General features: G+C 49.6%; 1 protein-coding gene across 4 annotated transcripts in view; it reads right to left on the bottom strand.

Annotated features, from left to right (window-relative positions):
* Positions 1–2,619: 2,619 nt before the first annotated feature.
* Positions 2,620–11,810, bottom strand: part of CHAF1A (chromatin assembly factor 1 subunit A) — a 47,444-nt gene continuing 38,253 nt past the window's right edge. For all 4 annotated transcript variants that reach the window (XM_066344331.1, XM_066344314.1, XM_066344324.1 and 1 more), the window contains 2 exons: positions 3,775–3,871; positions 2,620–3,108 (listed from right to left, as the gene is read on the bottom strand). In XM_066344331.1, the coding sequence (XP_066200428.1) occupies positions 3,008–3,108; positions 3,775–3,871 (198 nt within the window). In that variant the 3' untranslated portion in view covers positions 2,620–3,007. The remainder of the gene's footprint in view (positions 3,109–3,774; positions 3,872–11,810) is intronic.

Raw genomic sequence — 11,810 nt, 5'->3', positions numbered from 1 at the left:
ACAAGTTCCTGTGGATGTTACTTTACATGACAAAAGTTTTAAGATTGGAGATTGTTCCGGTTTTTCCAAATGGGCCCAGTGTCATTACTGGGGTTCTAATATGTTGAAATGGATAAGATTGCCCTGGCCAGTTGGCTCAGTGGTAGAGCGTCGGCCTGGCGTGCAGGAGTCCCGGGTTCGATTCCCGGCCAGAGCACACTGGAGAAGCGTCCATCTGCTTCTCCACCCATCCCCCTCTCCTTCCTCTCTGTCTCTCTCTTCCCCTCCCGCAGCCAAGGCTCCAGTGGAGCAAAGTTGGCCCGGGCTCTGGGGATGGCTCTGTGGCCTCTGCCTCAGGCGCTAGAATGGCTCTGATTGCGGCAGAGCGACGCCCCCTGGTGGGCATGCCGGGTGGATCCCGGTCGGGCGCATGCGGGAGTCTGTCTGACTGCCTCCCTGTTTCCAGCTTTGGGAGGGAAAAAAAAAAGAAAAGGATAAGGATAAGGCAGAAGAGATAGGAAGGTGCTGTGCTGCAAGTTTCAAAGATGGAATAAGGGACCACTGAACCAAGGAATACAGTGGCCACTAGAGGCTGGAGAAGGCACAGAAATGGATTTTCCACAGGAACTTCCAGAAGGAATTAGCCTTGCCCACATCTGTATTTTAAAGAAGTGAGACCCATGTCAGATATGATATCCAAAACTAGATGAACAAGTTTGTGTTGTTTTAAGCCCCCATTTTTAGTGATAACGTTACAGCCACAGGGAACTAAGACAGGAAAATAGGCCTGGAGCATTAAAGGTACTCGCCTGGTCACACCCAGGCTGGGAGATAGACCCTCAGCCACTCACCGGATCGTCCTTTCCTCTCATTCCGAGGTGGGCCACTGGCTCTAGTTCCTGCTAGATTCTCCCCTGCACAGAGGCCTAGTGGCTGGTCCTCTGACCACTGCTAGCTGGGTGATGGACAGACTTGAAGCTTTAAGGCTTAAATGTAATTTCAAAAGCAAAAATCCCCTATAACCCTCTCAGCCAGCAGGTTGCCCACTATGCATGCCCTTGTCTCACACCTGAGCCACTAGCAGCTGTTGGACCCAGGCCTGTCTCCTTTGCTGCCATATCTTGGGAACCCAGTACAGACTTACCCTGTCATTTAGGTCCTAAATCCCCTTTGTCCCCAACTGCTGCTAGGACTCAACTGCAAGTTGTCAGCTATCCAACTAAAACAGACTTAAAGGGACTTTGCAGGTAGTTGTGTCCACAGGTTTAACATACATGCTTCTACGCTGTGCACACATGTATTCAGCTGCACCCTATCTCCCGCAGAAAGTCCTGGTCAAGGCTCTTACCCTCACTCTGCAACTGGGGTGTTTCTCAGCCCCACCCATACAGGGCCCCTGAAGGAGGATCAGGATGTTGGTGGGAGTAGAAAACCTGGGGAGTCTTGACCACCACACAGCCACAGGGTTGAGTTGTCCTGTATGGCTGTATCCAGCAGATGTGAACTGTTGTTCTGCACGCTGATGTGTCTGCTAGGGGCAGTGGGAACAAAAACTTGGTATGAAAGGGTTGGCAGGACAGGAGTCCAGGTTGGATCGAGTCTGTGAACTCTGCTAAAATCTTAGTTCCCAGCCCTGGCCGGCTGGCTCAGTAATAGAGCATCAACCCAGCATATGGAAGTCCCAGGTTTGATTCCTGGTCAGGGCACACAGGAGAAGTGCCCATCTGCTTCTCCACCCCTCCCCCTCTCTGTCTCTCTTTTTCCTTCCCACAGCCAAGGCTCCATTGGAACAAAGTTGGCCCGGGCACTGAGGATGGTCCCATGGCCTCTGCCTCAGGTGCTAGAATGGCTCTAGCTGCAGCAGATCAATGTCTCAGATGGGCAGAGCATCACTCCCTAGTGGGCATATGGGTGGATCCCGGTCGGGCGCATGTGAAAGTCTGTGTCTCTGCCTCCCTGCTTCTCACTTCAGAAAAATAAAAAAATAAAATCTTAGTTCCCCATGGAGAACTGCTATGGGGCTATCGCTGCCCCAATGTGGGGCTGGTCCAGGGCCTCAGGGACCAGGGCTCCGGTGTCTCCAGTGTTAAACTCTCTCCTGTGGTGGACCTGTCCCAGATGTCCATCTGTAAGCCAGGATTCAGGTCTTAGAGGACCGGAATACGCCCTGCTCACCTCCCAAGGGGGTAGGAGGAACTGATGGGCATAAGCACCTGTTGAGAAGCCCCACCCTGAACTAGGCCATCAGGGAGGTGGAGGGTTTCATAACAAAGAGATGGGACAGCCTGACCTGTGGTGGCGCAGTGGATAAAGCGTCGACCTGGAATGCTGAGGTCGCAGGTTCAAAACCCTGGGCTTGCCTGGTCAAGGCACATACGGGAGTTGATGCTTCCGGCCCCTCCCCCCTTTCTCTCTCTCTCTCCTCTAAAATGAATAAATAAAAAAAAAAATTAAAAAAACAAAAAAACAAAAACAAAGAGATGGGACAGCGCTTTTGCAAAGTGGGAAACTTGATACAGCTGCCATAGTACCACGTGTGGGGAATAAGGAATGGATACAGCACAGCACAGGGCAACAGGCTTGGGCCACAGGTCAAGGTACACACCTCTTCACAGATACAAAGATGACAAACACACCAGCTCAGAGCTAGACAGTAAGTTTATACACGTCTATGTCAGGTCCTGGTGGCACCCTACACCAACAGGGCTCCAATTCATTTATAAGCATTTCATCATAGCGCCTGCTCAGGGCCCTAAGGGCACAACTAGGCTTCCCTGTACAGGCCAACACATTGCAATAATGCTTTATTAAAGGGCAGATTAATATGCAGTTTTTTTGGAAAAACTTTTTACAAATATCAAAAAGAATGAGTTAAGCATCCTATATACTTTCCAACCCTGGGGGGGGGGGGGTATGCGAAGCAGGACAAAGTGCTCTTTACACAGGAATTGTAGGACTTTCAAGTATCTGAAAAGCATCTCAAAAAACCCTAACCATTCTACATACACACACTGGCCAGTTGGGGTGCTCAGGAGGGGCCAAGTGAGCTGGAGGGCGTGGGGTTCTCACTGGTGTCCATTTCCACAGGCCTTCCAGCTCTGGGAGTGGTTTCACATGGGTCCTGGACCTCTGCAAGGCAAGAGAGGTAGTGGCTTTAGCTGGCTGTACCATGTCATTGGGGCTTGAAATAACTCTGGGAGCCTTCTTGGGGTAAGATCCTCTAATCCAACCGTAGTTAAGAGAAGGGGCATCGCTGTAGCCCACAGACCTGTCCCCCTTTTCTAGATAGATGTACTCCCTCACCACACTCAGACCCTGTCCCCTCTTTAGCTCGCTCAGAGCATAGCCAAATCTGTGCCTGGAGCCCCATGGCAAAGGTGAGGAAATTGGGGCACTAAGGCCAAGTAGCTCTGTCAAGGATCATTAGACTTCAGGCTTCCTGAATCCAGCATCATTGCTGTCGTCCTTTTCCCTGAAGCTCAGTTCAGAAGCACCTCACTGGTTCCATGACCCCATCTTTCAGACTCTTCCGCCCTGACACCTCCAGTCTACTCTCTACCTTGGTGGCAACCTTCATTCAGTTCTTTGGTTTCCTAATGTAGCTTAGAAAACAAAGATCCTCCAGGGTCTGGAGGGGACCCAAATGTCCACCCCCACCTTTAGACCAGCCCACCCAGTGCCTTTCAAAGTCTTGTAACTCAGCCCTATTATGTACAAGAAAGCCAGTAAGAAGGTAAAAAGGCATGTGCTCTTCCCCCTACTGCCAGTCTGCATAAAAGGGTCTGGGGGCATTACCAGCAACATCTGAGATGTTTATCATCACACAGTCGCCATCCTCTTCCTCCTCCTCTTCTGTGTCTGCCTGGAAGCCATCCAGGTCCCCAGCTCCAACCTGAACATACGAGGGGATATGAGCTGTCAGCATGGGCACTTCAGGGCAGACCACTATGATTCTCCCGCTACACATGTCCACGCTCCTGACCTCCTCTACCTGTTTTAGCAACTCTAGGAGTCTGTTTGATAGCTGAGGACCAAAGGAAACCTTAGGGATTTACCTCCAATGAACTAACTCAGAGCTCTGAAAACTACCATCATTATACAGTGTGTCCGTAAAGTCATGGTGTACTTTTGACTGGTCACAGAAAAGCAACAAAAGACGATAGAAATGTGAAATCTGCACCAAATAAAAGGAAAACCCTCCCAGTTTCTGAAGCCCCATGGCAAAGGTGAGGAAATTAGGGCACTAAGGCCAAGTGGCTCTGTCAAGGATTACTAGACTTCAGGCTTCCTGAGTCCAGCATCATTGCTATCGTCCTTTTCCCTGAAGCTCAGTTCAGAAGCACCTCACTGGTTCCATGACCCTGTCTTTCGGACTCTTCCACCCTGACACCTCCAGTCTACTCTCTACCTTGGTGGCAGCATGTGCGCATGCGCAGATGATGACGTAACACCGTGTATACAACGGAGCAGCCCACGGCCATGCCAGTCGAGATGTGGACGGTACAGAGGAAAGTTCAATGTGTTCTGTGGCTTGCTAAATTCGAATCCATGACCAAAGTGCAACGTGAATATTGGCGCATTTATAACGAAGCACCACCACATAGGAATGACATTACTTGGTGGGATAAGCAGTTGAAGGAAACCGGCAGTTTGGTGGAGAAACCCCGTTCTGGTAGGCCATCAGTCAGTGACGAGTCTGTAGAGGCTATACGGAATAGCTATCTAAGAAGCCCTAAAAAATCTGAGTGAGCCCACATCAAACTGCACTAAATAGGTATGAAACTGGGAGTTTTCCTTTTATTTGGTGCAGACTTCACATTTCTGTCGTCTTTTGTTGCTTTCCTGTGACTGGTCAAAAGTGCACCATGACTTTACGAACACACTGTATTTATCTTATTACAAAAATAATTTGTAGCCTGATAAAGCATTGGACTGGGACATGGAGGACCCAGGTTCAAAACCCAGAGGTCACCTGCTTGAACCCAAGGTCACTGGCTTTAGCAAGGAGTCACTCGGTCTGCTGTAGCCCCCCGTCAAGGCATACATGAGAAAGCAATCAATGAACAACTAAGGTGCCGTAATGAAGAATTGATGCTTCTCATCTCTCTCCCTTCCTGTCTGCCTGTCCCTATCTGTCCCTCTTTGTCTCTGTCACACACACACACACAAAATAATAATTTGTGATGTTTTAAAATTAGAATTCTGGGTTTCTGCTTGACCAGTCGGTGGCATAGTGGATAGAGCGTCGGACTGGGACACTGAGGACCCAGGTTCGAAACCATGAGGTCACCAGCTTGAGCCCAAAAGTCGCTGGCTTGAAGCCCAAGGTCGCTGGCTTAAGCAAGGAGTCACTTGCTCTGCTGTAGCCCCCAGGTCAAGGCACATATGAGAAAGCAATCAGTGAACAACTAAGGTACCGCAAGGAAGAATTGATGCTTCTCATCTCTCTCCCTGTCTGTCTCTCCCTCTTTCTGTCAAAAAATAAACAAACAAAAAAAACAAAACAGAATTCTGGGCTTCTGGTTTGGTTTGCAAGAAAAATTGATAAAGCACACTTTCTCTGAATTTACTATTTGAAATAAATAGCTGAGAGCTCAGTCCATCAGTGCTTTCTCTGTCCTTTTGCCTGCAGCTTGACAACTCTCAATTTGTATTGTAGACCAGTTTGGCCAGTATAGGTACCATCTGGGTCACTGTGGACAAACATCAGGAGAGACATGGGAGAGCGGGAAGGCCTCTAGTGGGTCTAGAATTTCCAACAAGTCCTGGGTCATTTCACTGGCATTTACCAGAGGGAACAGAAGGACAATGTAGAAAGTAGCAAAACTGATTTTAAACAGCAACCATCCACACAAGTGCTCACTCCTGTAGATGAAAAAAAGGGAACTAGAAGAGGCAGAAACATTTATTTCAACAGAGAGGCTGCTTCTCAAAACACTTTGAAATTCCTCTGCTATAAAAATCTCCTTTTGGGGCCTGACCTATGGTGGCGCAGTGGATAAAGTGTTGACCTGGAAATGCTGAGGTCGCCGGTTCGAAACCGTGGGCTTCCCTGGTCAAGGCACATATGGGAGTTGATGCTTCCAGCTCCTCCCCCCTTCTTCCTCTCTGTCTCTGTCTCTCCTCTCTAAAAGTGAATAAAAAAAAAAAAAAAAAAAAAAATCTCCTTTTGGGCCTGACCTGTGGTGGCGCAGTGGATAAAGCGTTGACCTGGAAATGCTGAGGTCGCCGGTTCAAAACCCTGGGCTTGCCTGGTCAAGGCACATATGGGAGTTGATGCTTCCAGCTCCTCCCCCCCTTCTCTCTCTCTGTCTCTCCCTCTCCTCTCTCTCTCTAAAAAAAAAAAAAAATGAATAAATTAAAAAAAAAAAATCAAAAATCTTTTGCCTGAAAAAGAGACAATGGAAGGGGACGCACATTGGGTTCCTGGCTTGGCTGAGCAGACTGGGCTAAAGTTTGCGGCATCTTCAGTTCCTGGTGTGCACACTCTACACCTGGACTTCTTCCCATTCAAGTACTAACCAGGCCCGACCCTGCTTAGCTTCCGAGATCAGACAAGATCGGGCGTGTTCAGGGTGGTATGGCCGTAGACTACACCTGGACTTCTTGATGGTTGAGTATCAATGAGACAGGAATGGTCCACAGAGCAAAAGCAGGAGCTGCCACAGCAGGATGCTCAGTGATTTCTAAGTACCTGTTCTGAAGAATTGATTGAGAAGAGCAGATAGCCCAGCTCTCAACTATGTGGCTTTGGGGGTATGTTCGTTTAGGTCTGTTAAGCAAAAGGAACAGATGGATTCTTCATAGCCTCCCTGGTCACTGGGCTCTCCAAAAGGAAAAACAAGTATAGAGGAACTACCATTCATCCATAACCCTCCAGATACTGGACAGGCTACAAAATACTCTTTTATTTCTTTTATTTTTATTTTTTTTACAGAGAGAGTGAGAGTCAGAGAGAGGGATAGATAGGGACAGACAGGAACGAAGAGATGAGAAGCATCAATCATCAGTTTTTCATTGGGGCATTTTAGTTGTTCATTGATTGCTTTCTCATATATGCTTTGACCACGGGCCTTCAGCAGACCAAGTAACCCTTGCTTGAGCCAGCGACCTTGGGTACAAGCTGGTGAGCATTGCTCAAATCAGATGAGCCCAAGCTCAAGCTGGTGACCAGTCCGACGCTCTATCCACTGCACCACCGCCTGGTCAGGCTACAAAATATTCTATAGTGGAAATTTAGGATGACCCAAATTTGCTGTGTGGAGCTGCCACTGTAATGGAAAAGCTTGTCACCCCGCTGTCACTGCTGCATGTGGTGGATGCAGAGGTGGAAAAAAGGGAACATGTGAAAAAGGCAGGAGTTAGGAGTAATTGTCAAGAACTATGGCTGTGTAACACTTGTTATTCTTAGTTTTTTAAAATAAGAATGGTGCAGAATATTCTTTTCTTTTTTTAACTTACTGGTTTTAGAAAGAGAAGGGAGAGACAGAAACATCAATCTGTTCCTGTATGTGCCCTGACTAGGGATTGAACCAGCAACTGCTGCATATCAAAACAATGCCCTGGCCCTGGCCAGTTGGCTCAATGGTAGAGCGTCGGCCTGGTGTGTAGAAGTCCCGGGTTCGATTCCCGGCCAGGGCACACAGGAGAAGCGCCCATCTGCTTGTCCACCCCTCCCCCTCTCCTTCCTCTCTGTCTCTCTCTTCCCCTCCCGCAGCCGAGGCTCCATTGGAGCAAAGATAGCCCGGGCGCTGGGGATGGCGCCATGGCCTTTGCTCCAGGTGCTAGAGTGGCTCTGGTTGCGGCAGAGCGACGCCCCGGAGGGGCAGAGCATCACCCCCTGGTGGGCGTGCCAGGTGGATCCTGGTCAGGCACATGCGGGAGTCTGTCTGTCTCCCCCCATTTCTAGCTTCAGAAAAATACAAAAAAACCCACAAAAAAACAATGCCCTAACCCAGTGGTCCCCAACCCCTGGGTTGCGGACTGGTACTGGTCCGTGGGCCATTTGGTACTGGTCTGCAGAGAAAGAATAAATAACTTACATTATTTCCGTTTTATTTATATTTAAGTCTGAATGATGTTTTATTCCCCCCCCCCCATGTTTTATTCTTAAAAAATGACCAGCCTGACCTGTGCTGGCGCAGTGGATCAAGCATCGACCTGGAACGCTGAGGTTGCCGGTTCGAAACCCCGGGCTTACCTGGTCAAGGCACATATGGGAGTTGATGCTTCCTGCTCCTCCCTCCCTTCTCTCACTCTCTCTCTCAAATAAATAAATAAAATCTAAAAAAACAAAACAAAACAAAACAAAAACAAAAAAAAATCCGCCCTGGCCGGTTGGCTCAGCAGTAGAGCGTCGGCCTAGCGTGCAGAGGACCGGGGATCGATTCCCGGCCAGGGCACACAGGAGAAGCGCCCATCTGCTTCTCCACCCCTCCCCCTCTCCTTCCTCTCTGTCTCTCTCTTCCCCTCCCGCAGCCAAGGCTCCATTGGAGCAAAGATGGCCCGGGCGCTGGGGATGGCTCTGTGGCCTCTGCCTCAGGTGCTAGAGTGCCTCTGGTCACAACATGGCGACGCCCAGGATGGGCAGAGCATCGCCCCCTGGTGGGCAGAGCGTTGCCCCATGGTGGGCGTGCCGGGTGGATCCCGGTCAGGCGCATGCGGGAGTCTGTCTGTCTCTCCCTGTTTCCAGCTTCAGAAAAATGCAAAAAAAAAACACACAAAAAAACCCAACGATTTGCCTGACCTGTGATGTAACAGTGGATAAAGCGTTGACCTGGAATGCTGAGGTTGCCAGTTCTAAACCCCAGGCTTGCTCGGTCAAGGCACACATGAGAAGCAACTGCCACAAGTTGATGCTTCCCAGTCATTCCCCCTTCTCTCTCTCCTCTCTCTAAAATCAATCAATAATAATAATAAAAAAAGCCCTGGCCGGTTGGCTCAGTGGTAGAGCGTCGGCCTGGTGTGCGGAAGTCCCAGGTTCGATTCCCGGCCAGGGCACACAGGAGAGGCGCCCATTTGCTTCTCCACCCCTCCCCCTCTCCTTCCTCTCTGTCTCTCTCTTCCCCTCCCACAGCGAGGCTCCATTGGAGCGATGATGGCCCCGGCGCTGGGGATGGCTCCTTGGCCTCTGCCCTTGGCGCTAGAGTGGCTCTGGTCGCAACAGAGCGATGCCCTGAGGGGCAGAGCATCGCCCCCTGGTGGGCGTGCCGGGTGGATCCCGGTCGGGCGCATGCGGGAGTCTGTCTGACTGTCTCTCCCCGTTTCCAGCTTCAGAAGAAAAAAAAAAAAAAAAAAATGACCAGATTCCCTCTGTTACATTCGTCTAAGACTCACTCTTGACGCTTGTCTCGGTCACGTGATACATTTATCTGTCCCACACTAAAGGCCAGTCCGTGAAAATATTTTCTGACATGAAACCAGTCTGTGGCCCCAAAAAGGTTGGGGACCACTGCCCTAACCAATTGAGCTTATCTGGCCAGGGCTCTTAGTTTTGTTTTGATCATAGAATGTGTTTCGTTGGAAAGGGGAAACAGAAACCTCCCCATTCTAAAATAAAACCAAGGACCACAGATCCAGATCACCTTGGTGCCACAGATACTATGTGGTAGAGCTGACGTCTCATTCCAGCCTGTTCATCTAACTATATAGATCATAATACCTTCTACTCCCAGGATTTATGATTTTGAACTCTAAACGAAGATTTAAAAATTGTGTGGTTTTTAAAAATTGATTGATTTTAGAGAGAGGAAGGGGGAAACATGGACCTGTTGTTCTACTTATTTATGCATTCATTGGTTAATTCTTGTATGTGCCCAGATCAGGGATTGAACCTGCAACCTTGGTGTAATGAGATGATGCTCGGTGTATCAGGACAACACAACTAACCAGCTGAGCTACCTGGCTAGGGCCAATTTTAAAATCTCAATAACTGCCCTGGCTGGTTAGCTCTGTTGGTTGGAGCATCCCAAAGCACAGCTGGTTCGATCCCTGGTCAGGGCACATATAGGAGCCACCTTCATCCTGCTGGCTGGCTATACACTAAGGAAGGAGGGAGCAGGAGATAGGGCCAAGTTACTGGACTTGTTGCTGGAGACAAACTCCCACAATATAGGGGCTCTGCTCTAGGCCAGATGTAGTCTTAGGGACCCAGGGCTGAGAAGTAGGGTGTCCCAGCTCAAGTGGTCCAAGGAGCAGGGGTAAAGCTGACTGCCTACAGAACTGCCACAGAATATCCCAAAGAACCAGCACCCACTATGCTGGCCTACACTGTGGTCCTGGTCCTTTCCCACAGGACTCCCTGAGAAGGAGCTTTGAAATCTGGACTTTTAAAGCTCCAACTACCTGCTGAATCACTGTTATGAGACCAATGTTCAGATCTCCTAAGGTTTTAACCTCTTTCCTGGGGCAGTGCTTCTATACTGACTCCATGTCGTGGGTGACATGGCCTATTTATTTCACTGATTCCTAGGCACAAGCTTTCTCCTTTATCTACCTCTCACTGGAAGGGCACACCCTGGGTTAATTTCTCTTTCCTGAAGTCTCAATTAGAGAACAAAGCTTCTTACCACCAATGAAATGCAGGAATTCACATAAAGTGCTAGCACAATGCCTGGAGTGTAATGGGACAAAACTACTATCTTCCATGTAGGGAAAAACGGGTTATAAGGATGACCAGGAGGGAAATGAAGCCCAGGAATGCAGCAGTGCCGCCCCCCCCCCCCCCCACAACAAGACTGCAAGAGATTCCACACTACCCCAGTGAAACAGACAATAGCATAGAGGTGCCCAAGGGAGGGCTAATAGGGCAGAGGTCTGCGAATGCTACTTTTGAGTTCACACAAAGGGTGTCTGTCTTCCAGCACCACCCATTTTCAAATCAGGGGTTCCTAGCTTGTTTCAACCAGAGCAGCCACATGTAGGGTTCCTTCTAAGACTGTCTGGGTAACAATGGGATCAACCATGAAAGGTTCTATGTGGGCCTGGTCTGTGGTGACACAGTGGACAGAATGTTAACCTGGAAGGCTAAGGTCATCCTGGGCTTGCCTGGTATAGGCACATACAACTAGCAATCAATGAACAACTAAAGTGAAGCAACTATGAGTTGATACTTCTCATCCTGGCCCCCTCTGTAAAATCAATAAATTAAAATTTTTTTTTTTTTTTTCTGAAGCTGGAAACGGGGAGAGACAGTCAGACAGACTCCCGCATGCGCCCGACCGGGATCCACCCGGCACGCCCACCATGGGGCTACGCTCTGCCCACCAGGGGGCGATGCTCCGCCCATCCTGGGCGTCGCCATATTGCGACCAGAGCCACTCTAGCGCCTGGGGCAGAGGCCACAGAGCCATCCCCAGCGCCCGGGCCATCTTTGCTCCAATGGAGCCTTGGCTGCGGGAGGGGAAGAGAGAGACAGAGAGGAAAGTGCGGCGGAGGGGTGGAGAAGCAAATGGGCGCTTCTCCTGTGTGCCCTGGCCGGGAATCAAACCCGGGTCCTCCGCACGCTAGGAAAAAATTTTTATTTATTGATTTTAGAGGGAGAAAGTGGAGGAAAGAGGAGAAAGCATCAACTCATGGTAGTCGCTTCTCAAAACTGCCTTGACCAGACAAGACCAGGGTTTTGAACTGGCAACCTCAGCATTCCAGGTTGATGCTTTATCCACTGTGCCACCACAGGTCAGACCAATAAAAATAAAATCTTTAAAAAAAAATTATAGCCCTGGCCGGTTGGCTCAGCGGTAGAACGTCGGCCTAGCGTGCGGGGGACCCGGGATCGATTCCCGGCCAGGGCACACAGGAGAAGCGCCCATTTGCTTCTCCACCCCTCCGCC

Source organism: Saccopteryx leptura, chromosome 1 (genome assembly GCF_036850995.1).
Source record: "Saccopteryx leptura isolate mSacLep1 chromosome 1, mSacLep1_pri_phased_curated, whole genome shotgun sequence".
Taxonomy (NCBI): Eukaryota; Metazoa; Chordata; class Mammalia; order Chiroptera; family Emballonuridae; genus Saccopteryx; species Saccopteryx leptura.
Note: the sequence above shows the minus strand (reverse complement) of the source record. Positions and strands in the feature narration are given on the sequence as shown.